This window comes from Gavia stellata, chromosome 5, assembly GCF_030936135.1.
Source record: "Gavia stellata isolate bGavSte3 chromosome 5, bGavSte3.hap2, whole genome shotgun sequence".
Classification (NCBI taxonomy): domain Eukaryota; kingdom Metazoa; phylum Chordata; class Aves; order Gaviiformes; family Gaviidae; genus Gavia; species Gavia stellata.
Genome location: NC_082598.1, coordinates 41,819,651 through 41,841,859, shown reverse-complemented (window position 1 = coordinate 41,841,859; position 22,209 = coordinate 41,819,651). Strand labels below are relative to the sequence as shown.

At 36.6% G+C, this 22,209-nt stretch overlaps 1 protein-coding gene across 1 annotated transcript in view; it reads left to right on the top strand.

Moving 5' to 3' along the window:
- Window positions 1–22,209, top strand: part of GALNTL6 (polypeptide N-acetylgalactosaminyltransferase like 6) — a 476,207-nt gene that overhangs the window by 179,085 nt on the left and 274,913 nt on the right. The window contains exon 3 of the mRNA XM_059818036.1: window positions 17,607–17,745. Coding sequence (XP_059674019.1) covers window positions 17,607–17,745 — 139 coding nt within the window. The remainder of the gene's footprint in view (window positions 1–17,606; window positions 17,746–22,209) is intronic.

The following is a 22,209-nucleotide window of genomic DNA, read 5'->3' as shown; positions in this document are numbered from 1 at the left end:
ATTCTAGACTATGATCTGATTCTACCACTCTTACTCAAGCTTAATGGTCTGGGTGTCCTACTGAAACCAGTAAGATCAGTTTGGAGCCAGGTGCCAAGCAAAATAAGGGTATTATACTCTCAAATATTGATTTGGAAAGAGAGATTTTTCAGTGATACCTTCTCCAGAAGTTTAAACCCTGATATCTAGAAAATACAGTTTGTTTTGGTTTTTTTTCACAAGTGCTTAAGTTTTTCCCTGGACAACTACAAACTTGCTTCTTCAGATTGTGAAATGGCATCTCCCTGTATTATTTAAGTGGTGATTTGGTGTTAGTACACACCCCCACTGGATCTCAAGTTGCAACCTAATATTACACTGCTGCAGAAGAAGCCAGGAAGTGTAAGGCTGTGGCTGTATGGCATTTGTCTCTGTTGGAAAACTGTGCACATGATAGAACTAACTCTTCCCATTTAAAACTATATGTAAAAAGGAGTTTATGTGTGGCTGTAAGAGTCAAGCTTCCTTTTAAAAGCATGATGACTCTGTGGTCCCAGTACTCACAGCAAAGATTTGAGGCACTTCTTTGGGTTGAAGTTAACTAGATTCTTCCCCTCTTCTTCCCTGCCTCCCCCACGCCTTTGAAAACTCATCAGTGATACCACTTAAATGTAATTGGTAAGCTAATTTTTAAGGACTACCAGAGAGTCCAAGGAAGGGGAGACAGAGTTCATAATACATCCCTTTGATTCATATTAATTAGAGCACTGGAAATGATCTTCAGTGTACCCTTCTGTACTGGGCATTGGCATTGATTTTTGCCATGACAGGCAGAAAGAAAATTTTATTTCCAGTAACTCAGCAAGAAATGTCTATGACTACACTGTAGACCAATGATATATATTCTAGGTTGAAACTAATGTCCAGATTTCAAGAAGGTGCTCTGTTACAAAAACTATTGAAGTTGCTAGTCTTTCATCTTTCTCTATATTTTCATCTGTGGGGGAAAGCATGGTGTCAAATCCTTAACAGACCAAACTTTCCTCTCTAGTACCTTCTCCCTTATATTTCAATGTTGATCTTAATGCTCATACGATTTTTTAAAAAAAGAGAGAAACAAACAAGCCAAAGCAAAAATAAAATTTAAAAAAAAACACCGAGAAGCAGATGCCATCTGCCAATTAACTCATGATAGTCCCAAGTATATTACCCCTTCTGTACAGTGGTGAAGATCTGTCAGTGGATTCACATCGGTATTAGTGATGAAATGCTGATGTTGGTGAATGTATTTAATGTGTAATACTTGGGGGTTTAATAGAGTTGCTGCCTGGAAGTAAGTGAAAAAGAAGGGAAACTTAACTTTAGAAGTTTTGGGGTTGGTTTGGGGTTTTTTTTTTGGGCAGGTTTTGTGTGTGAGAGGAGGTCTCAGCTCAAATCTGTCTTTTGATTTGTCGCTTGCAGTCTAGGAAGGTGCTTTGGGTTTGGGCACTGTTAGCACCCTGTTGTCTTTCTCCTTTTGCTTAAACTTTTTCAGGTCTATCTAAGTGAAATTTAATAGGAGTTCATCTGTAGATACTAGTTTTCTTTTTTTTTAAAGATAAATATATTTTGTAGTAATTCTGGAAAAGGAATTTTATCTGGATAGTCTAAAACATGTCACTTATTTGCTGAGAGAGTTTGAAATCAACAAACAGCTGAGAGACTGTCAGACTAGACCTGCCTTTGTGCAGAAGGAGGAGGAGAGCTCTGTAGATCATCTAAATTGAGTTGGGTTTCTGTTGTGATAGGTGTAAAAATGATCAAGTTTGTCAGTTCAGGGCAATTACTGCTTGACTCAGTGGCACAAAGAAACATTGGTATCTTTTGTGTGGTTCCAGTTGTTGCTTGTTTTGCTGTGAAAATCCCAATTCAAAGAAGAAGGGGGAAATGAATCCTGACTGAACTGTGGCAAAAGAGCTGGAATAAGTACTTGACAGCAATTATAGCATATCAAGACCATACTTTTCAATTCAGAAGCAATGACAAAAGGGAATTTTTCCTTACTAGTTTTGTGTTGTCTTTTGAGCCTAATACATGGAATAAGCTGCTGTCAACCAACGTTAAAGACTACTTCTTTTAAAGATTTAAGGAAGACATTCCTTTAACCTGAATCCAGGTCAAAAGACCCATAAGAGGAGCTTCACTTTTAAAGGTTTGCCAAATGAATGACCAAGACTCTTTTTGGTCTAATCTACATAATATTTGAGGGAATTTGCTATCAGCGTAGTATGCTGGTGCCACATATTACCTGCACACTAGTCAGTAACCTTGTGTGTTACACACTTCATCATCTAGAATAACCATGATGATAATCGCAAGCACACCATTCCAAAGAAATTAGAAAGCTCTTTACACTTTAAAATTAATCAGTTGTTTTCCTTAACATTGCAATTGTTAAGGTCCTTCAAAGATGATTTATAACGTATTGCTATATGATACTATCTATGTGCTTCTATTTGAATTGATGTTGTAAACTTAGTTTTTTCATGTATGGAAAATGCAGTTTAGCAGAGGACATAGTTAAATTCACCAACACAATTTTGGAGTATTTTTTAGACTTTTGGCCTTCAAAAGGCCAACAAGATGTTTGGATTTAACAGTCATTCCTAAAAAAACAAACAAATTGTCCCTACTTTCCTGTCATAGCTTTTTTCTTTTGAGGGTATGAATTAAGTTTGCAAGTATAAAAGTCTAATATAGTTATCTCAATGCAGTTTATGACTTAAATATGTGTAATGTGACTTTTCTTTCTTCTGCTTCCTGTTTTCATTAAACAAGCTGACAGAGGAAAACTATTGGACTGGTGAAACAATTTGTCTGACATCCAATCAATATGTATGAAAAGGCAGAGATATATGATTGTTTTGCTATAATATGCCTTAGAGACACTAGCTCATCAAATGATACTCTGTAATCGCTGCTTCTCAAGGAACACAGCTACCTTTTGGCTGTGGTTATGTGACACAAAGTTGTCCGCCCTTGATGCTTGCAGTGGAGTGGTATGAGAATCTGTCCTCCTTCTAACAAAAAGAAAGTAAAAAAAGAAACCACATTTCTAGGAGTGGCATTTTGTTCTGCCAACCTGCGTGAAAGTTCTGCTGTCTACAAGCTGGAAACAAACTTTTTTTAGGCAATCTTAACTAAAAGGCCTGCAAGTGATGTTAAAATGTGAATAGTAAGACTTGCCAGGAAATTCAATGGAAAAACAAACTAACTTTAATACTCAGATTAAAAAAAGATAATCAAGATATATTTTTAAATCCATTATCAGTATTCTTAAACCATGGAGACAGTCTTTCTTTTGGTATTTGTCAGTTAATTTACTCTGAAAAGAGGTTTATATTTTTAAATTATAGCTAAAGTAATTTCAGATTACCCTATTTTCAGGTTACTTCTATTTTACATGCTGGATAGCATGTATGTGGTTTGGAAACTTTGGTCAATGTCTGTGAGGCTACTGATGCTTCTAAGTTGCTCCTTGCATTGTTCTTCCATGGCGGCGTATGAATGGTGAGACTGATCCTGAAGCACGGTGAGTACTGGTTTATAAATCGGGGAAGGAATAGTCTCCAGAGGACAAGAGACAAGACACTAAGAAGATGCCGATGCCCTTGTCCTCACAAGTCTGTTTTCCTGCTCTTTCGAAGGAAAAACTATTCTGGTTATCAAATACTTCGAGTCACTCTTCAGGAATTTTATAGTTGAGAGACTAATCTAATTTTAATATTGTCATGCAAAAATTAAAAGAAGTCTCTAAATAAATAACTTGTTAGTTTATTTGGTTTTTTGATATATTGTGTTCCCAGCTTTTGCTAAAGCAGCTGTACTAGGAAGAAATCCAAACTTCACGTGCTTCAGAACGAAGAGTGAAAGCTGTGAGCTGTTAAAGTTCTAGAGGGCTGACATTTTAATTAGCTACTGTTAATCAGTAAGTTAAGCAAGTTACTAACATACTGACACTTCAGTATGGTATTTAAATGACTTTTTTCCCCCAGTTTATACTTTTTTAAAAAATTTGTATTAAACTGTGATGCAGACCATGTTTTAATATGGTTTTTTCCTGAGGAATCTGAAGTTTTACATGGAAGTTATGAGACCCTGAGCATTTCTTGGCAATGTCCTATACTCAAGTAACATTTTTTTCATTTCGTATCAGTTTTGTTTAGTAGATAATAATTACACATCTCAAAAATGCTAATAAGGGTACAGATAAAAGGATAGATTCTTGGCTACAGTTTTAGCCTGCTGGCATAGTTCAGTTCAGACCTATCATTTGAGGGAAGCTTTGTCTCACAGTTGTAAGAACTAAGTTCAGGAGCTAAATCCTCATTTTGAGAAGGTCCTTTAATGATAATACTTGAGGGTAGCTGTCTCTCTGAATGCCTAGATGAAGAACAGTTTATGTTTTCAAATATTTCTTGGTCAACTGATAAAAACTAAAGGGAAAAGAAAGAAGGAAAGGAATTGATTGGAAGGTTTCTCATTGCTTAGTGTAAAACCTGAATGTACCTTGTTAGGGATGGTTTTTTATCCATTTATTTATTGTTAGCAAAGACTCTTAAAGGTATATTGAAGGATAGATTCTTTCAGTAAGCTTAAGTGTATTTCATGCATTTTCACAGACCACGATGATGAATCTATTGTGAAGGAAGTGAGCTCATTACTAGTGATTTCTGTTGGCGACAAGGCTGATTTTACCAAAAGCATCATGGATTTTGGAAAATGTATTCTGAAAACACAACTAAAACAAAAAAACCCCCAAGATTTAGTAATTAGAATGAATATCAAAAATTGAAAACATTTTGAAATGCCAAATGTAACCTTATACAGAAAGTCTTCCTCTATGTGGAGCATCAATTCTTAATCCAGTCCAAGTCCTCTGTCATAATTTCTCTCAATTGTAACAATACACAGTGAGGCTTTTAACTACTTTAAAGATGTAGGTTTACTATTTAAGAAAGTACAGGAAAAAATAAATTAAATGTGTGCAGAAATACTTTCTGTAAGTTAAAGCATATCAAATGAATGCAGAGATGAATTAATGGCAACAAAATAGACAAGCTAAGTGGGGTTTTTTTCCTCTGGAAAATATGAGGAATTATGATCTCTTTCTGCTTTTCTAGTTTCAAATACACTTGCCAAATTAAAAGCTGGAATTTCTGGTAAAGCTTCTAAAACAAAGCATACAATTTAACTTAACCTCTGCTTTATGTCCTGTTCTTCTGTTACCTGTGGTTATGGAGGGCTAGGCGTATTGCGTTTGTGTGACAAGGTTTTGGTGGGGGTGGGGGCTACAGGGGTGGCTTCTGTGAGAAGCTGCTAGAAGCTTCCCCTGTGTCCAAGTGAGCCAATGCCAGCCGGCTCCAAGACAGACCCGCCGCTGGCCAAGGTTGAGCCCATCAGCAATGGTGGTAGCGCCTCTGTGATAACATATTTAAGAAAAGGGAAAAGCAACTGTGTAACGGCAGCTGGAGAAGAGAGGAGTGAGAATATGTGAAACAACTCTGCAGACGCTGAGGTCAGTGAAGAAAGAGGGGGAGGAGGTGCTCCAGGCACCAGAGCAGAGATTCCCCTGCAGCCCCTGGTGAAGACCATGGTGAGGCAGGCTGTGACCCTGCAGCCATGGAGGTCCACGGTTGAACAGATATCCACCTGCAGCCCGTGGAGGACCCCACGCCAGAGCAGGTGGATGCCCAAAGGAGGCTGAGAACCTGTGGGAAGCCCGCGCTGGAGCAGGCTCCTGGCAGGACCTGTGGAGAGAGGAGCCCACACTGCCGCAGGTTTGCTGGCAGGTATTGTGACCCCGTGGGGGACCCACGCTGGAGCAGTCTGTTCCTGAAGGATTGCCCCTCGTGGAAAGGACCCATGCTGGAGCAGTTCGTGAAGAACTGTATAGCCTGTGGGAAGGACTCATGTTGGAGAAGTTCGTGGAGGACTGTCTCCTGTGGGAGGGACCCCACACTGGAGCAGGGGTAGAGTGTGAGGAGTCCTCCCCCTGAGGAGGAAGGAGCCGCAGAAACGACGTGTGATGAACTGACCACAACCCCTATTCCCCGTCCCCCTGCGCCACTGCAGGGAAGGAGGTAGAGAAAGTTGGGAGTGAAGTTGAGCCTGGGAAGAAAGGGAGGGATGGGGGGAAGGTGTTTTAAAGTTTTGGTTTTATTTCTCATTATCCTACTGTGATTTGATTGTTAATAAATGAAACTAATTTCCCCCAATTGAGTCTGTTTTGCCCATGACGGTAATGCTGAGTGATCTCCCTGTCCTTATCTCGATCCATGAGCCTTTCGTTATATTTTCTCTCCCCTGCCCAGCTGAGGAAGGGGAGTGACAGAGCGGCTTTGGTGGGCACCTGGCATCCAGTCCGGGTCAACCCACCACAGTAGGGAAGTGTGTATGCTTCTCCTCAAAGACTGGATTTATTGAGGGGCTTTTGATCATACAGAAAAAAGTATAATTGAGAATTACTGTGTGTTGCGTATATAAATCATGAATCTGCATAATGCAATTTAGCATTTTCTAATTTTTCTCAGTGAAAAAGAAATTTTTAGGGAGTAGCTTCATATAATCCTGAAAGTTAAAGCTGTGTGCATGTAAGACTTTTTGGGTTGATACTTGAAACCTTTTCTTGTCTATGAACATGAGAAAGTATTGTTTTGGTTCACAAACAGAATTTTCGAAATGGATGTCTATCCTTTGATAATGTTAGTTAAGTTTTGTCATTTATGTAAGATTTAGAAAAACAGATACTGTAATTTTAAAAGTTTGGTTTTCAAAATATTTTTTTATTTGCTTCTTTTAACCTAGATATCAACAAAATGAAAGAAATTCAGCAAATACTTTTGGTTGAATCCAAACATCAGTTTTCAGCAAACTAACTTTTTTGAAAAACTTCCCCATGGGTATATGCAGGTTCCTGCTAAATTATGCATAAATGTGGGCCTTGGAATAAATATTTAGTTGTGTTCTGTAGCTGATGAGTTGTCCTTTTGAATAGACAGTATTTTAAACTAATTAGTTGAAACTCTGTTCAGTTCATGTCTGAAGGTGATTTTTTGAGTCTCCACATCTGCCTCGGTTTGATTCCACAGCATAAATTGACTAGAAAGTTCAGTCTACTTTAGTACAGGAAATTTACTCAAATTTGTGTCAGGGATCTGAAAAATAGTTGGCATTAATTAGACTCCTCTTATGCAGAAAGAGGTGAATCAATGGCAAGGGAGGAAAAGGGCTGTGTAGAGCTGTGCTCATAGGAAGTCAAGCATTAAGTTTAGTTTTCCTTACCACAAGAATGTCAGTCAGTTGTAAGGCTCTTTCAAATGAAGAATGTGCTTTAAACCACAAAATGAATGATAAAAGGCAATATTAATGATTGCGGCATTAATGGTATCATATAAGAAGATGGAAAAGCAGTCACTGGGAAGTGTGGTAGCGGTGAATATATGCAGCAGTATATGTAGTATCGAAACAGTTTTCAGAAGAGTAATGTGTCTGATTTGCCAGAAGAAAACATGAAAAGAAGAAGAGCACTGAGATTCAAAGTGTTACTTTGGGTGCAGTAGAAAAATATGTATTATGTTTTAATTAAAGCAGAATGACTTAGGTAGACCAATCCCAAGAATGTGACATAACTTGAGTTTTAGTTGTTCATCTGCCATAACTGCACCTTGCTATATCTTAACATGTTAGTACAGTTCCCTGGGCTTATATTGCTTGTCTTGATGATAATTCTAGTATCTCTGAATTTGTGGGGGTGGGGGTGTCTCATTTTTTTATTAAACCAGGTAATTATCTGTATACTCAGCTTCAGTTTCATATCAAACTAATTATCATCTGAGATATATGGTACTGTATTTTATAATGTATAGATCCAAGTGGACCTGAAAAAGCAATAAAATACATATACACTACCTGACGAAGTTAACTTCTTGGCCCTAACTGTACAAACCCTGCCTGCTTATGAAGACTCTTCTCAGCTTTACAGAAAGAAGAGGGATGGCCTTGTCACTGAGTCACTGTGTTGGGAATCAGGTGCCATAGTTCTTGTTCCTGAGTCTGCCTCAAACTTTAACTGTGAATATTTATTATCTCCATATGTAAGAATGGATTTTTTTTTCTGGTAGGGGTCTTACAGGGTAAATCTAAATTTGCTGGGAGCTGCAACAGCTCGTATTCTTTCTCTGTAGGATATGCATCTTGGTATAGTGCTTCTAGTGCAAGAGTGACTACGCTATTGCGCACTGTTGACTCATACATAGCTAAATTCCTTTTTACAGGTTATTCCATCTTCTTTGTCCAACAGCCACAAAGCCAGCTTCTAGAGCTAGTTTAGGTTGAATTAATGAAAAAAAAAAAAAAAGACAATTAAAAAAATTAAAGAACTCCTATTAATAGATTTGTTCCTTAGAACATCCTGTTTATTTTCCTGTGATGGTATGTGGTAAATGACACATGGATATAATGCATCTTAGAATGAAGAAAAAAGAGGGGGAGGGAAAAGTCTTGTGTTAATTACAGCTCTTAGAACCCTATCATTTTGTATTTCTATGCTTTCTAAAACTGTACGTACTTGACTCTGATTTTGCATTAACTTTGTGGAGCTGTTTAGTTCCTGTATATACCATGTTAGTAGTACATAGTACTTTAGTTTGAGCTTTTCCAAGAGATCACCTTGGACATATGCATTAATTATAGAAAACCCGCTCGTACTAGAGACTATTAGAATGTCATTCTTGATGCAGTTTGTGTGAATTAATTTATTTAAGCACTGAAACAAACACCTTACACGTATTAGTAGATTTTTTTTTTTTCAGGTAATCTTGTTTCATACTAGGTCCTTTTTATCCTAGCAGGTCTTTCAGGTACTAAACCAAACTGTGAAGCCTTTTTTATAATTGACTTCTGTTTCTCACATGCTTGCTCATTCAAGTGTTTGGCTCTCATTAATGGTCTACAGACAGTCTGTTCTAATGTTAAATGAAAAAAACATTTCAGTGGCTGTGGCATTTGGTGATAAGTAGTTAGACTAAACAGAAGATGTACTGTGCATCCCTTGGCTACACAGTTATGATTAGATTCAGCTCAACCTGCAGAATGCTACTGAGGATATTGCTGCTCTGCTGTAGTGATAGAGCAACTCGTATCAAAACAGCATGTGTTGCTGCTTATCTTGCATTGTACACTGTGGCATTCTAAATACACTGGACATGCCAAATAGTATGGTCTTTTTTTTTTTCCTTTTTTTTCCTAGACTTATTAAAGTGGGAAAGGGGGTAGAATTACTCTTTCTGCCCACCAAGCCATTGTAGTACTTGCAGCAAGTGTTAAAAGCCATAGATTTTTTTTTAAATATTCTTATTTATTTTTGTGAAGTATTTGTTCAAGCCTTCAGACAACTTGCTTTTCAGAGCTCATATGCAGTCACCCTTCTGCTGAAACACAACAATGCCACTGGTTAGCCTCATGATGTATTTTAAAGCAATGACTTCCCCCACACACACTGTATTTTTACTCCACAATGCATATGTTGGAAATTCAGAGGCTGCATTTTTAATGGATGAAAAAGGTGAGCAATACACTACACTAATGTTCCATAAAGCACAGGCTATGAGATTTAGGAATTAATTATTGATTGAGAAAATGCACATATTTAAGATAAAGCACAGTGTCTTGATTTCAAATAACCAAAATTAAATGAGTGATATAAAAGTTATCATAAGAAGAGTTAGATTGATCCAACTGTTAGCTGTATAATGCACCTTTTCTGCTAGGACACAACTGTCAACAGCAAGGGCCAGGTCGAAATTTAAAGTGATGTCTACTAAAATGCCTAAATACCTGCAAGAATTAATCTCAAGAGCACTGAGCTCATTTTTTCTTCTTGCAAACAATATTTTATTTAATGATCAAATAACATATAAGGGCTAATTCCTTAAGTATAACAATAACAATTTTGCAGTCCTCTTTGGCAAGGCAACAGCTAGGCCAGATGATTGTTCCCCACTCCTGAATGAAACCCTTCCTTACTGTTGGGAACTGTGGAGTCCTGCAATGCAACAAGGCCCAATTCAAGTTCCAGAGCTTTGGTGCTGCGACCTGGGCCTTCTGCCACTCTGCCAGATGTTGCTGTTTCTTGCTCCACTTCCTATGCTGCTTCATTCTTCTGCTCACCACCACTACTGCTCTTCTTATCTTTTAGCTGCCCTGCCTCACCACTGTGTCCTTTGGTAGCAGCTTCTGTTGATTCAGCTTTTAGGAAGAGTGTGTGAAGTGCTACTGTGCCCTTAGTGTATTCGGGCTACTGATAATCAGCTTCTCCAGCTTCATGGACTCTTAAAATCTCATGCCATCTTTTTCTTTGCATTCTGACACAGAAGTTATGATCTTAGATTAAGAGTCAGCCCAGGCCCGGTTAGTCTATGGAAATCTGGAAATTGTGTCTAATGCCACTAAAAAGCTGAATTTGATAATTATTTGTTTTCACTTTGATATGTATTTCTTTTTACAGAAATGCTTCTCAAACATAGTAAGACTAAATATGTAAAATAAGTACATTTCAGAGGTTCCTATTTGTCCTTTTTATCTTCACTCCAGGAAATGCTCTTTCTTTATCTACTTCCTATCCAGCATGGGATTTCTTTTTGTTGAGGGATGGAGGAACACATCACTGCTATAAGTATAGATCTCATTTCTGTGTTAGCAACAGGTTCCTTTCATTTCTATCTCATGTGAATGATAAGCAAACAATACTCTAAAGATTCAACTACAGTACAATATGAATGTACTCTTCTAAGTTTTTTAAGGAACATATTCTTCTCTCTGTTTTTTTGTTGTTGTTGTTGTTGGGGTTTGGGGTTTTTTTCACTTCTGGATGTAAGCAGGCAGTGAAATAACAACATTTAAAGTTATATCTCTTTCTCACCTTTTCTCCCAAACTATGTTATTTGTATAAAGCCATTCCTGAAGAGCGAGGCAGTTTAATTCATATTTCTCCTGCTGACCCTGTTACTGTAGTAGCAGTCCTTAAAGGACAAGACCTCATATTTGCTCCCAATAACATTTCTATACCACTTGCTGAGGACTATGTGGTCCTTGGAAAGAAATCCTGTATGTGCTACTGGCACCTAAAGGTTAATAAAATAGTAGGAATTTGAATACTTTCTACCAGAAAAATTGAGAGAATTTTGGACTATTTGTTTTCTGTAGTAGTTTGATATTGAAACAGTAATAAGTAAATTTTGTTATTTATTTATAAAGAATTTATTTATTCTTGCTTAAAAATACATTGTTCAGGATTTACTTGACAGGATTTTTATTTTTCCCAATTGCATAAGTAAGATTTGATTACAGCTGTGTCTGTAATGCTAAGGAAAAGCCTTTTATATTGTCTCAGACCTTGACAGAGTTGCATAATAAATAATTAAAAGTATTGTAAATAATACTGCAGAAGCTTTCCAAGCTGTTACCAGATAGAGTAGCAACAAATAGAACCAATAGGCATTTTTGATCCAATTTCCATTGATGTAAAATCAATTAAATGGCTTTCCTATAAATTAAGCACATGAAGTTGTGTAATTAGTGCGATACTCTGAGAAGTTTGGGAAGAGTAGAACAGACTTTGATAAATATATTTTAGTTTCTGCTACAAGTGTTTTTGACTTTGAGGAAGAATAAAATTCCAGCAATTTATCCCCAGTCCTCCTTCTATTTTTCATAGAGTTCGTAGAAATTTAATATTGGGATCAACCTCACTATATGACCAGAGTGGTATCAATAATCTCTCTGAGGCATGGTATCATTCCTTTCTTGACTGTTAATGGCTTCCACAGTTCCCTGGATTGTCTATTCCACTGTTTCACTTATTTTACAGCTAGAAAAATGTTCTTATTTTCTATCTGAAAAGCCATAACATACATATATATACACACACAAATTTTTTACTACTTGGATAGTCCTGTTTGAGGCATGTGCAGATTTAATTTTCTCACACCATAAAAAGTCAGCAAAGAACATTCCTTCATGCATTTCTTGACTGAAAATCTTCACACTTTTTATTAGAAATTAATATAAACTTGCAAAACCACAAAAGGCATTTGTTTAAAGCAAGCAGTTCCTTCCCTAGTGTGAAAGGAGGAAATGATTTGATAAAATAACTTCCTTTCCCCCCTTTTCTCTCAAAGCCTAATCTGTACTAGACTTGACTCTTGAGCTAATTTTATATAAAAAATTTTGCCCACATGTCTTCTAAAGGTTTCAAAATACAAAATTTGCAGATAGGATAAGAACTCCACCAAGTGTAGATACTCCAGAAGAAGCTGAGACATTTACTGTCCAAAAAAAAGAGAAATACTATTTTGTGCATTTATCAAATCACCTCTCTGTTCAAGATAAATTAACCAGTATTTTAGCAGATGTGCTGTACTGCGCCATCCTGTCTGTGAGGATAAGGAAAAATAACGAAGAACCTTACTGTGTACTCAAATGGAAATTCACTTCCCAAAAAAGCAGAATGTGGTGGCAGTCTGAATTGATAGTCTGTTATTGATCAAAATAATATGAAGTCCATCTCCACAGCGCAAGATGGCAAACTTGTATACAGCTGTGCATTAGGAAAATTCAGAAATTATGTAAAAGATACTACCTACTGCTTTAAACACAGTTTTGCCCTCTGACTTGGCCAGTTGCACTCTGACTCCATATCAGGGAGCATAAAAGGTTATTGTGTAGAAGTTTATGTGGCAAGAAGGTGGAAGATGATGTCTGACTCAATGTTTTTATTCAGCTGATGATCTCTATTTCCCCTTTTACTTCTTACACTTTGTTTTTTTGAAGCTGATGTGTGACTGTATTCATTTTGAATCTGTGTTCCTCTGTCTACCTGTGCTAAGAAATACAATCACTCTCCCCCCGTGGGACTTCAGTGCTGTATTGAAATACTGCTCTAGAATAAGATTAGAGATCTGTTCTTCCCGTGAGAACTTTCATGAGAGAGGATGAGCTCTGAGTTTACATGTGATGTGCACAGACAACGTTGTAATAGATTCTGGATGGAATATTTAAGGCTAGTAGACAAAATTCCTAATACCCTTTTTTTAAAAAGGCAGAATTATCTCATCCAAAATATTGAGATGCACTGTAAGTCAGAAGACTTACTTATTTGTTGGTTTGTGTATTAAAGTAAACTCCTTTTATTTAGTAAAGCATTTAGCACATGGAGAATTCTTATTCCCTATTACAAATCTTATTGGATTAAAAGATGCTTGAGTGCTTGAATTAAAGGGTATGCTTAAATATTTTTGTGAATTGTAGTCTTGACTTGGTGTGACTGTGAAGTCTTGCCTGAATAAACTAATAGCAGTGAGTACAAACAGTAAATAATTCAGATTTGTACGCAGTTCTTCCCCACAAACACTGAGTGGCTTATGTTCTTTATCCACTTAGTTTCCTGTGTTAAGATGTCAAGCAATTGCTTAACTTCCTTTAACTTATATGGCAAAGCCAATCTTTTTTACCATGCCCACTGAATTATAAATAATGCTCATCTGAATTATAAAAACAAACCCTCAAAACAAAACCCACAAGACCTTGAAACCAGAACCTGTTGCAATGTGTTTTGTTGTTTATAGTTTTAAGCAACGTCCCCTATCCATTGCATGCAGAAGTAGTGCAGAACTCCTCTTCTGTTGCATGTTCAAACTGATTTACAGCTGATACATTTTGCCAACAATACCCCTGTTTTCTTTATAATTATTATACCTGGCAACTATACCAACATGGCTGATCCACAGCCATTATTCTGCTATTACACATTTATACTGAATATACAGAATAGTTTTTTATTTTCTTGTCTCACCCTAATCCTTTTCCCTTCATGCCATTTGCTGAACCAGAGAGTTTATTCTCCTTCTGCTGTATCTGTATTTAATATAACCAGAAGATGCTTTAACTGAGGTGTCTTTGAACTATCAGTTATCACAAGCTGTCAAGCGTAAAACTTAAAACCTTTATGGCTAGGTATAGAGTGTATTGTTTCCTAGGAGACAGTAACATCCTTGAATGGGGCTAAAAAAGCCTCATTGAGCATCTGATATTTGGCCAAGCCAGTACTTGATCTGGATGGCTATAATACCTTACTTTACCTTTTTTTTTATCTGAGTATCTATGGAGAAGCATTTTGAGATGGTGTATTAAAACCCTTACAATAACATAATACTAAGCAATGTAGAGATGTCAACTCCAAAACCATCTTAGTGTTTTAAGAAATCTAGCATATTTTCAAAATCTTGCTTACACTGAGTAGTGAGTTAAAAATCAGTGTAATAACTTTGTAATCGCAAAGGTTAGACAACACTGTATGAATTAAACAGTGCTGTTATGGTTCCCACGCAGTGGAGCATTCTGATGGGATTTTTGGGCTGAGGTTGAATATATGTGTTGTTCTCATGCTTTTGGGTTCTTACCTCTCCTTTCCCCGCTCCTTGAAAAATCGAAATCCAAGTAACTGAACTAAAACTTCTGATTTTCCTTAGTTCCTGGGATTATTTACACTGCAATTGTAAACCAGCCTCAGAGAGAGTTAGTGCTGGTTTGGTTTTATCCATTACATTTTGGTGAGCCCCCCTTTAAACCCAAAGAGGCCAAAAATTCACTGTTGAGCTTTTCCACTCCCTCTGTTCCTTCCCTACAATACTTTATAGCCCTGATGCACTTTCTGAATTGCTATTTTGCCTTCAGGCAGAACAAACAGTATAGGAGGACTTACGTCTGTCTATCGATCGGTTTAAAGTAGGCTTCTGTAGTCAGTAATGGGACATTAAACTCCTTCATGCTCTTTTTCACAAGAATTTTACTCTTCTTGCCTTGTGAAGTTTCCCCTTGTCACCCTGGCGTTTCAGGTAAACTTTTGGATAGGCCAGCTCCAAACTAGTGTGCAGCGATGGCAATTTCCGTCAGTCATCTAGGAAAGCAAATCACTGACAGAAGAGGGTTTCAATGTGCTTATGATAACTTGTAATGCTGAGGAGACTCATGCATAGCAATTTTCTGTACAAAGGAAACCCTTCAGACCTACTGATTATCCAAAAGTTGTACTACTTTTTTTTTTAATACTTATCTTCTAAGCTCTCTATTTTCTCCTGCCAATGAGAGAAATGGTCTCTTTTTACCTGAGCTCTTTTAGAGAAATTAGCCAACTGCTTTCAGCTGGATCTGGTAGATGACCACCTGATCTCTAATCAGGAGGAGCTGCAGGGTGAGAGAGCAAGCAAACAAGAAAGCTGGGAGAAATATCCACTGGATTCATAAAAGCCCGCAAGCCTCTGTTAATGCTCTAGGTGTGTATTTTAATATAGTGCTAGGAAAGAGTTACGCGTCAAAACTTCTAGCGCCTCATGGCCCAACTTACTGTGTAAGTGCAAAAGCAATTTGTATACTGCAATTGGTCAATTACTTCCACAGCACAATATGAGAAAGTTCAGCCTGTTCCCGAGTTGCTCTAGATAACAACCGTAATATCTATTCTTTTGGCTTACGCACAGCGATAGTGCTCCATATTCAGTGAAGAAGAGTGGAAGACTTAATTTTAAAAGTACTTAAGTTTCACTAGCAGGGGACAATATGAAGAAACTGTAGTAGTATGAAAAATATTCATCTCCTGAACAGTCAAATGGACTTCTTTAAGAAAAGCAAAGCAAACAATCCACCTTTCTGAATACAGGGTGAACAGCTGGAATATACAGAAAATTATATTGAAAAAAATCAATTAGCAATAGTATGTCTTATCATAGAGGTAATTTATTCTGGAATTTCCATTATATTAGTAACTACCTGGATAAATCTCTTACTAGAAGCAAATTAAAATAGTTACTTTGGGTCTATTTAGAATATGTACTGAAAGAGAGGGGCTAAAATTTCTATGTCTTGGGGGTTGAATGACAATAGCTTACTGTTACTGTATTATGAAACAGATTTGATATAATTGTACTATTGAATTTTGAGTAGTACTATGACTCATCAGCAGCTTCTTTATTATGGTTCCCCCCATATTTAGTATGAAATCATAAAGATTTACATAGAATCTTTGTCTCAGATTTTGTATTGTGTTGGTGTGTTATGTGCATTTGGGGGTGTTTGAAAATCAAAATTACAAGATACCTGTTAGTAATGACATAGCATAAACAAAGAGTGTTTCATAATACAAACTAACTTTTTTGCTTTGTAAGTAACATCAATTATTTTCATTAAAAATTTAAATGAAATTGTAATTATATGCACAAAGTTTGGAAAAAAAATGCTATTTTATCTGCAAAAAAATCTAAAATTGAATAACTACAGCATCTCTAATTGCATGTTCTATGTTTTTAATGTTTTATGCACATGCAGTACAAAATAGAACATTGACAGAGGCTTGTGGGCCTTAAGGATACCCCAGATATTTCTCTCAGCTCGCTGTTGCTTTCCTCTTCATCCCCTCCTGCAGCTGCTCCTGATTAGTTGAGGATCAGGTGGCCTTGGTCACTTATCAAATCCAGCTGGGAAGTTGATTAATTTCTCTACAAGAGCTCAGGAAAAAGGAGGTATTTTCTTTTGTGTGGACCTGGATGGAGAGGGATAGAGAGGTTATAAGCTGATCAATTAAATGTAGAGAAAAGTGTATCTTCTTGAGAACCTGAGTAGGCATGAAGGGCTCAGAAACTCTGAAGAGCCCATCCTCTGCAGGAATGCAAAGGATAAAAATAGGTGAGAAGAAGTGAAGGCTTTTATGTTCTGATTTTCTATGAAGTGTTTTTGTTTGTTCCCTGCTCTCTGACTGGAAGAGATAGAGGTATAGTTGCCTGAGGTAGGTACTAAGCAAGCCAAGTGATTGATGATGAGAACTAACTTGGGAATAAAAAGCTGGAATAGAAAGTCTGTGCTTTGCCAGGGAACAGGCAGGTGATTTCTTTAGGGAACCAAAGTGACCACTTTCTGAAACTAAATTAGCAGTGCTGAGACATTAGAAGTACTGAGTACATCTGGCTGGTCCCTTGGAGTGCAAGGGTGCTCAAGGCGCCCAGAGCAAAACATTTGGTTGCCTTACTATTTGTTCCGGATAGTTGGACACCCTAAACTTCAGTGTTAAAGTTGATTTTGGAAAAGGTGAGGGGGCAGGAGGGTGCTCTGCCTGCTAAAATGTAGAGTAGCTGAGTAATCAGGTTCCTAATATCAATCAAAATGAGTATTGCTGGAAATGATCCATTTGTTCATAATTTTGTTATGAAAGCTTGATTCTGATGGAAAAAAGGTCTTATTTAGCTTAATTTACAATTCAAATTTTTATGTATAAATGGCTTTAAGCTGATTGTGTCTCTGGAAAGAAGGAAAGCTAGATTAATTGTGTGAATTCAGAGGGACTTCTGAGTCCCATTATTTGTATCTACTTTGTATTTTTGTATTGGAAGTAACAGGAGTGTCGCTAAAGACATTGCAAGAAATTCCTTAGAGATGTTCTAGATAGACTGAACTTCAATTAGTACACTAACTTATTTTTGTCTTTGTAGTCCATTTTGTGCTGTCAGTTTGAGGCAAATAATTGTTTTGTTTCATTGTAGGGAAAGGTGAACATGGAAAGCCGTACCCTCTTACAGAGGAAGACCATGATGATTCTGCTTATAGGGAAAATGGCTTCAACATATTTGTTAGCAACAATATAGCACTGGAGCGATCCCTGCCAGACATCCGACATCCCAAGTACGTAAATTGTTTCCTGAACTATTTGATTTTAAGTTTTTATCTTTGTATATCTCTAAATAACCTATTTTCCCAGAAAGTCAAACGTGAACCCTCAGCCAACAAAAAGTGACCATTTCGTTAAATATGAAATGGAAAATTTATCACCGTTGTTAAATCATTTGCTCTATCTGCCTTTTAAACTGACCTCTCATCTTATTAGTAACACATTAAGACTATAAAAGGCCTCTTTTAATTACAGAATGATTTTCATGATGTTTCTGGAGAGTGATTTGTTAGGCAGTGATAAATAACATTTCACAGAGTTTTTCAGGTTCTCATTTGGTAATAGCTGTAGATCTTTGGGCTGGGGGACAGGGTGACAAGTTGCATAAAACTTTTGGCTAAACATTTGCACCAGTGTTTCCATAATGTTTCTCTTAATTTTGTTACGTAAAGAGTGAAAGCAATCCAATAGCTATAGCTTATCAGGTGCTGCTACTACAGCTGATTTACGCAGTATAGAGTTACGTAAAAACAGAATAAGCAATGATGAAATGCTCATGCAGAATTAGGGGGGGGGTTGAATGATGGTATTGTTCCTTGATAGCAGTAATATCCTACAGAGAAATAGGATAAAGATTGTTCTGGAAAATAACCACTGAGCTAAAAATGATCATGCAGTTCTCAGCAAACATAACTTTCTTTCCATGTTCTGTAATTTTGGCTCCCTTGTACAAAGAGTAAAGCTTTCTATCTGTAACAGGAAAGGGCATGTATGCCTTTCTAGGCTTCAGGCTCTGGTCCTCTAGAGTCATTCTGAGATCTAAAGAGGGGGATGATTTGGTTTGCCTCTTTGTGGTGTTTTTCCCTCTTTTAATTGGGTGTTATGCAATTAGCGTATGGGCAAAAGGTACAGGAGTGTGACAAAACTAATTGTCTCTATGACTAGGTTTGTATTTTCCTTCAGATACAGTTCCCTTTATTATATGATGTTTCAGGTTAAGACATCTACTCACTTCTTAACCTATACAATTTTTCTGTGTGAATTAGTTTGAAATTCTTCAGGGAACTGAACACAACTTGAGAGCTTGACAGAAGTTCTTGGTGGGTGGAAAGAAAAATATCATGGCAACTAGCACTTCTTGTTCCATCAAATGTGGAACTGTCCTTTGCAAAGAATGAACAGTATAAATGTTTGCATAGTAAGATTTTAAAAAATAATTAATAGTGGAGGAATTAACTAAAAAAAAATTCAAAAAATAATCTTTTGTTGGAGCTGTTTCTTATTTAATTGCTAAGTTGCACTGTTTTGAGAAAACACTGTTTATCTGTTAATTTGTATATATTAGTATTGTTTGCATAGAATTAAGTCAAAAGAAATATTTTTTTAATAACCTGTATCTTTTAATACTTTGTTTGCCTTCTAATCTGCAAGTTACCTCAAGTTATTTATCGAAAGAGTGCTTCCAAGAGGTTTAAGTTCTAATGTACAGCTGTACAGCATCAAAGCTGTGTTAAATTACATTGCTGGCATAATAAATATGCTCATGAAGCATCCTTCTCTATTAGCAAAACTGCAGAGGACAATTACTAAATACAAAAGGAAGCTGACATGTTTATCCTCCCTTCAAGTTTTTTTAAGTTGGTCTTCTGGCAATTTGTTTCTCATTCACTCCTGTCTGCACAGTCAATGACATTTTCCTGCATGTCCCCAGAAGCAACATGAGTGATGTGTTGTCAGAAGTGACATATTAGGAACAAGTCAGTGCTACGTCAACCCTTCTCTGCCCCCCTTCCATCTGCACGAATCCTTTAGTGACTTTCACCTAAGTGAAGGATTCAAGTTTCCTATATATCTGCATCATTTTCATGTTCCGATTCAGCTAGGTTCCTATGGTGTTCAGTGGAGTCTTCTATGGTTGATGTTTTGGTAGTGTCCTGAGTGAACTGACTTGGGTCGTGTCCTTCTAACCTTCCTTATGTTAAACACTTGTAACACAAGTAGTCCATTAGTTAATTGACTGTATCACTTTCTAAATGTAAAGATAAAAAATGTTCTTGTGCTAAACGTGCGTACTAAGTAATACACTGATTAAGGTGACAAAGCTGGGCTCTATACTCCTTGAAATGAAACAAATTCTATATCTTGAACTTCGAGGACACACAGAAGTCTAATGATGCTTTCTGACCTACTGTCAGAAACAAACCCATGTCTCAGCTGCTGTGTGTTAAATATGATGCAGGCCAGTCTCAGACTGTGCTTCATCTTTGGCAATGTGTCCTCTCTTCAGAAGCATGTGTGAAATGTGAAGTAGTTCATACATCATAAGGTTGCTTTCAGAGAAACTCATTAGAAAACTATATAACTTCTATGCCAGAAAAGGGTGTTCTTACTGAAATAAAATTAGACTAGGTAATTCAGGTGAGGTATAGCAGGCTAGACCTAGTTTGGTCAGTTTCTGAGTATTATAAAGAACTTTTGCTTTGTGGAGCTTCTAACTGCCCTTCAGCTTTTAACTATCTTCTTTTGCATGTTTGTGGGGTATACTATTATTATAGACTTCGAGCTTTTGATCTCTGTCTCTATGTAGTGTATAACATTTGCACAGGGGCTTGTCTATACTGAAGACTAATTTCTTGAAAATGTTGTCTAGCATTTGTTTTCAAGAACCAAGTAGAATGGTTTTATTGCCATCAGTAGAGAAAATTCACAAAGTGAGCCTTAAAATATAACAAAAACTGAGTGGTGAATCCTGTAATTTGGATCAAAAGGTATTTAAATTGAAAGAGTAGTTATAGTAGTTTCTACATTTCTCTGAAATTACTTCATCAAAAAAGTTTTATTCCAAAATCTTAGACCAAAGAAATTTAAAGTCCCACTTCTAAGTGACTGGTTTTTTGGGAAGTATGCAAAGATAGCAAATAACCAAAACTTGCTCTTTTTAATCAAAATGAACTTTCTCTTTCTTGGTCTCTTTGGAAATTTGGCTCAGGATTTGCAAAATACATCTTCTAGGTGGGAGATGGGTGGAACTAAACAAATGCTTAGATGATTGAGCGCTGAGAAATTCAGGTTTTCTTTTTTTTTTTTTTGGTAATATTCTTGTTCTTTTCCTTTAAGTGTGATGTATTTAAAGCACTTCAGCAAGATGTATTCCGATTGATGCTTCTTTCCTTTTTTTAAGACACTAAAATGTGTCTGCTGTAAAAATCCCTAGAGAAATGAAACAGTTAACTTCTATTTTAAGGCTGACTTAACAGCTTCCCAGTGTCCTTAATATGTTTGTATTGCATCCCTCTAATATCTCCCATGTTTTAGTTCTGTCTCTCACAGATACACTTGAAGAATATTTTTTTTCCATTTCTGAGTCCTCTTTGATGTCTTGTATCTGTTCCACTTTCATGCAAAAGTCTTCTCACAGTGGATGCTCTCACCAAGTTAATTAGCTAATTCTCTGTTCTTTGCCCACAATCACCTCCTGGCTTTAAGTTAAAACAAACAAACAAAACATCTTTTTTCATATTTTTTTTCTTTAATTCCAAATGAAAATCTGAAACAGGTTAATCATCTCAGTTTACTGGGATTTCAGGACTGATTTAGTGAGTTCTGGTCACCTAAAGTGGAAGGCAACATTATGAGTTTTGGGTAGTATTGAGAGTTGGCAATGGAATTACTATTTAAGAGTTAGAAGTTCTGTACCAATATGAAAAATATTTCAAAACCCACAAGAATAGTGTTTTTGTTTTTTCTTTTCACTTGCCCCATGCCACTTTCTGTATTCTGGGATACAAACCCACTAAAGCTAGGAAAAATGCTGTTAGTATTGTTTTCTGTTGTAGAGACAAATACTACTTTTTGTAATTTTTTAATATAGCAGTTACCATTAATTCTTATTTTTTCAACAATATTAAATATTCTGCCACTCATACCAGTTTTGTTTGAACAAAACTGAATCTGATTCACATTTTGAATAGCATTCAAAATGTGATTTTAATGAGGCTTGGGGGAATGATTGCAATCATCTAGTCTCAAAAGTGAATATAAATTTTGTGTTATATCCTTCTTCAAAATCCTAAGTCCTTGTAAACTAGAGCATCTGATTTTTTTAGCTTTTCATTCTTGAATCAAGGATTTCAAGTTAATTCCTGATACCAACAGAGTTGCAAGCATTATCATTTAACATCTTCCATGGTTATGTTATGTTTGTATAGCTTGATTTCAATAACAGGTCTCCTTTTAGCTGCAATTTGTAGATTTTTTTTTTTGTTGTTTTTAACTTGTGTAGTCACAGATGAGATACACAAATCCTTGTTGGCTTGCTTGAATAATCTATCACAAGAAATCCCATCCTTTTTAGGTTTCCATGGGCATAGATAGATGCATTTTGCAATTAAATTCTTAATGTTTATATTGCACATTCAGGATGCCCAACCTGATTTTTCTGATGTCTGTTTTTTAGCATGTATGGGCTGGAGTCAGTG